The sequence below is a fragment of the Vicia villosa genome, linkage group LG1 (genome assembly GCF_029867415.1).
Source record: "Vicia villosa cultivar HV-30 ecotype Madison, WI linkage group LG1, Vvil1.0, whole genome shotgun sequence".
Taxonomy (NCBI): domain Eukaryota; kingdom Viridiplantae; phylum Streptophyta; class Magnoliopsida; order Fabales; family Fabaceae; genus Vicia; species Vicia villosa.
In genome coordinates this window covers 190,300,335-190,305,565 of record NC_081180.1, presented here as the reverse complement: position 1 = coordinate 190,305,565, position 5,231 = coordinate 190,300,335, and the positions used below count along the sequence as shown (strand labels likewise).

The 5,231-nt window shown below is 32.6% G+C and overlaps 1 protein-coding gene across 1 annotated transcript; it reads left to right on the top strand.

The window, feature by feature from the left end:
• The first annotated feature begins 2,342 nt into the window (after positions 1-2,342).
• On the top strand, positions 2,343-4,856 carry LOC131661602 (uncharacterized). Its single transcript, XM_058931198.1, has 6 exons — positions 2,343-2,429; positions 2,518-2,700; positions 2,835-2,927; positions 3,000-3,101; positions 4,365-4,688; positions 4,770-4,856. Exons 1-6 carry the CDS (start codon positions 2,343-2,345, stop codon positions 4,854-4,856), a joined length of 876 nt encoding a protein of 291 aa, XP_058787181.1.
• The last annotated feature ends 375 nt before the right edge of the window (positions 4,857-5,231 follow it).

The window sequence follows — 5,231 nt, the reverse complement described above, 5'->3', positions numbered from 1 at the left end:
CATATGTACGTAATAAGGCAAATCCAGAAGGGTCTATTGCAGAAGAATACCGTTTTGAAGAGTTTCTCACCTTTTGTTCAAGATATCTAGAAAACATTGAGACTAGATGGAATCAACCTGGACGTGTAGATGATGACCCTGTTGGTGATATCCAAACAGGTTCACGTGTAGCAGAATTATTTCCTAGAATTGGAAAACCTGTGGGTGGATCTTCATATTACACCCTAACACCAATTAAGAAGTTGTAGGCTCATAGATACGTTTTAACTAATTGTCCAATAGTTGACGAATATCTAAAGTAAGTAGTTTTATTCCATTTAAGTTGTTTCATCTACACTATTAAGATTTTTTTTACATCTAATAACGAATATCCAAATAGGCAGTTTCGAAGTATTACTCAGAACCAAATGAGGCGTAGTCAAAGAACTGCTACTGAGATAGACAAGAAGGTTCAGAGAGAGTTTGCTCATTGGTTCCGCAATCGAGTGAGTTTTTGTACAAAGATAAATTTTTATATGGAATTGATTTTTAATAATAACCAAACTAGTTAGATGTTATATCGTGTATAGATTTGCAACAATCTTGACAATATTGATGGAGTAGATAAAGATGTTCTCATTATCCTTGCTTATGGCCCTTTTGATAAATTTAAAAGGTTTACCGCGTTCAATGTCAATGGATTCAAGTTTCGAACGTTGGAACGAGACAATTCTTTAAAAACTCAAAATAGAGGAGTTTTTGGCATGTTTGGGACACGGAGTTATTCAAGGAATAGTGATACCCAAATGAGATTTGGAGGGCTCCCTTACTATGGAAGATTGATAGACATTATTGTGCTTTCCTACGATGGCTTCACAGTGCCCGTGTTTAAATGTGAATGGGCTAATACCACAAACCCAAGAGGCATTAAGATAGATAAGTTGGGTTTTACCTCTACAAACTTTGCAAGACTACTACATACTGGGGAACATGAAGATAATGATCCATACATTCAAGCGTCAGAAGCTCAGATGGTTTTTTATGTGGATGATGAGAGTGAGCAAGGATGGAGCATACCTGTTCATTTGAAGCCAAGAGACTTGTATGACATGGGTGGAAATGATGAAATCATGACACCCATTGAGCCATATCCATCACAAGATTTGGAACAAATTTTTTCTAATGATGATCTTGGAACTTCAGCGGAAAATGATGACAATAATTAAGATATAATTTTTTTATAGTTAGAAGTCTAGTTTGTTTGTAACTCGTGTGAGACTTAAGCTTTTTGTTGCTTATCCCTAATTAATGTATGAGATTCTTACTTTTCATGTTGATTCATCATTATAAAAATGAATTACCAATATATGACATTGTTACTCTATGTTTTTATTGGATTTATGTTATGTTTATTAAATTTGTAGTCAATAATATACAAATTTTATGTTTACTACTTTTAGTGTACTGACCTGTTTATCACCTATACTTGCAGTTGAAGCCTGTTGTGTGACAATGACTTCATCATATGAGGATATTCGCCTCAAAACAATTGCAGAGAATAAGAAAAAGCTAGAGGCTCTCATTCTTACTAAACTCTCTCAATCCCTTTACAAATCATATTCGTCTTCTTCCAAACCATCATCTGTTAGTAAATAATTCTCATTACTACTCTACAAATTAATTATATGGATTCTTGATTGATACTCACTAATGCATTTTATTTAGTCTGTGAAGGGTCGTCCGAGGTTTGTACAACCTGGAGAGCTTGATGTAAATAAGAAGCGCCTACGTTCAACGACAACTAGAAAATCATCAATAACCCCTTCGCTAGTCCAAACTACAATAACCCCTCCGCCAATCCAAACTACAATAACGCCTCCGCCAATCCAAACAGCAGAAGATTTAGTGGTAGAAGATGAGGATGGAGATGTTGTTGTAGGAGATAATACTGAAAATATTGTGGTAGGAGATGAGGGTGAAGATGGTGTGGTAGGAGATGAGGGTGAAGATGGTGTGGTAGGAGATGAGGCTGAAGATGTTGTGGTAGGAGATGAGACTGAAGATGTTGTTCAAGTGGCTAGTTCTGAGTATTGGGATGTAAATGTTATTAGTAAGTAATTTAAGGTTAAAGTATCTATAAATAATTTAAATTTATTACGAAGTTGAGTTATGACATTAATTTGTTTACTTTTTATGTGATAGATGAGGATGGTTATGTTTCAAAGACCCGTTTATGTGTGAAAGACTTGGTTGCGAACTCAAAGTTTGATGGAACATGGATAATACTTGAATGGGATAAGAGTCATCGTGCGTTAGGATCAGCTGCTCGTTTGTTAGCAGGGTATTTGGGTACACTTGTCAGAATGTATAAAGACTTTCCCATAATATTCGAGAGCTGGAAGGCTATTCCAATGGATAAAAAAACAAAGTTTTATGATACGAAGATAAAGGTGGAATTAATAAACAATTACATTTTTTAAATAAATTTCATGGTGATTATTATTTGCTTTGTCAATTAATTTTTATTTTTGTGGTTAGCGCCATTGTGTTGTTGATGATGCGCGTGACAAAGATTACATACTTGCTTCTGCTGGGAAGAAATGGAAGGATGGTCGACATCACTTGTTTCATAAATTTTATAAATGGGATCTCACTTTGGAGGATAATCTTAAACATTATCCAAAATGCCAAGGCATTACGGAAAACGATTGGACCCTTTTTGTTCAATATAGGCGGAAAGAAAAAACATAGGTAATATTAGTGTTTTACGCTTATAATTGTATTTTTAATATATAACTAATGCATTGTATTTTATCCTTATCTATAACGTGTGTTTTTATTTGTTACCAATGTAGAGAATATCAACAAAAAATGCCCAAAATAGAGGAAAATTAAGGATTCCGCATACACTCGGATCTAAGTCGCTTGCAAGGAAGCAACATGAGTTGGTATGTCTAAATCTATATATTCTTAATTGTATGCCAGAAGTACAAATAGTTAACATTTGTTCTTATTTATAGGAAGTGAGAGATGGGCGATCATATAGGAGAGGAGAAATGTATGCAGTTTCACATAAAAAATCGGACGAGTCTTTTGTCAATGAAGATGCATACCACAATAATGTAAGTACACGTTAATTTTTTAAAAATATTTTTTAGTCTCCTTAAGGTTTGAGAAAAAATCAAACCTTTTGGCATCTCTTAGAGGTGGGGAGAACCTGTCTGAAAACTGATTAAATTAACTTGAGAATTGTGATTATTTTTTCTGTATCTACTTTGTCTCATGATACAAATAGTTTATGCTTAGCCAATTTTGTTGTGTTCTATTAGTAGAAAATGAAATTTTGATAGCATGCTAAATCAATTTTTACATCGGGATCGTAGTCGTGCATACATGTATCGTGTGGATCACTGAGAATTTTTTGACACATATCATGTTTGAAACGATGATGTTATGTTTAGATTATCGAACTTGAGCGCTTCATTCCAAACACAGTGATTAAAAAAGAATAGGGGCATGTAGTTTGCACACTTCATTAGTCCGAAAATAACTTGTTTTTCCCCATGGTTCCAAAGTTCTTTTGGTCTAATTTTGGACTTATTAAAGTTAGCCAAAGTTCTTAGTTTGCACACTGTTAGTCCGAAAACTTGTATTGTTTCATCAGCCAAAGTTCTTAGTTCATAGTGACACTTCATTGTGTAAACTTGTATTGTTTCATCTACGAGATGCAATGAGTCTTAAGTTGCATTGTGTAAACTTGTATTGTGTAAACTTGTATTGTTTCATCCAGTGTTTGTAAACATGTTGCCGTGCTGTGTAAACTTGTATTGTTTCATCAGCCACCCCTATCAACATGCTGCCGTGCTGTATCAACATGTTGCCGTTACTGTGTCATCATTATTAAACATTGGTTTCATCCACTTTTTGCTGATTAGTCTTGAGTTGCAATGAGCTTAAGTAGAATTTCACTGAATAGATACTGCTGAAAAAATGGATCTACGAGATGCCATGGGCTAAAAAAATGGTAGTATTATTATCTTAGACCAGATACTGCTGAATATTGTAGTTTCATCTACACTTTTATAGTATTACCAATACTGCTGAATACTGTAGTTTCATCTACACTTTTGTCTAGATAGCTAGTAGTGTTAAAAAATGGTAGAAAAGTCTAATTGACATTTGTATTGTTTTTTTATTATGGGAGTATATTGTCTTTGACAATGATGTTATTAATTATGTGTTCTATAGTGAAGTGAAAGTGAGAGTAATTAACATGTGAAATAACATTCGTATGGTTTTTACGAATTCTTTTTCGAGCTATAACAAGGTCTTTATTTTTGAAATAAATCAAAAGAGTAGCTCAATTTTCTCTTTTGCATGTGCAGGAAAAATTACAAGCTGCAATTAAGGATTCTGTGTCTGAAAATGAGGCATTTCAGAAAGTATTTGGAAAAGAACATCCTAGATATGTTCGTAGTATGGGACTTGGAGTTGCGCCGTCTCAAATTAATAGATCTACGAGATCGGCGACTTCTTTGGAAGAAAATGAAAAAATAAAGGAAATGCAAGAAGAAATTAATGCACTTAAAGAAAAGAATTCAAAAATTGATGAATTGATGGAGGCAGTCGCATTCTTAAAGCAAAGGGACAATGATATGACAAAGGAAATTGAACGCTTAAGGCAAATGCAAAATTCTAGTGGAAGACATGTATATTATTTTGATGCATTTAAAATTAAAGTTCATGAGTATTATTTTAAATAGTATTATTTTAATACTTTTTTCTTTCAGGGATTGGAATCACCCACTGATGGTAGACGTTCTTCTGAGTCTAGCTACCGAATTGCAGCTAATGGATCATCAAGAAGGATAAATTAGACGTTGCTATGAATTAATTAGATTATAAAATTTCCTATGTATTTTTGGCACTATGAATCTTATTATTATAAGATTAGGATTTGATATGTTTTTTGGTTTTTTGTATTACATGACATGATTATGGAACTCACATTTTTTTGATATCATGATGTTTATTTGATATTACATGTTTTTGTATTGAAATTAAATTTACTACGTTTAAAAGTGATAGAAAATCAAATAAAAAATATTACAAAATAATAATAACATAAATAGAAATAATTTAAAGAAAAAAAATAATACTAAATTTAAAAATATTTCAGTAGATTATAATTAAAATAAAAAATATTTAAAAAATACTATAGATTAAAATTAATAATGGTTTAAACTGTTATT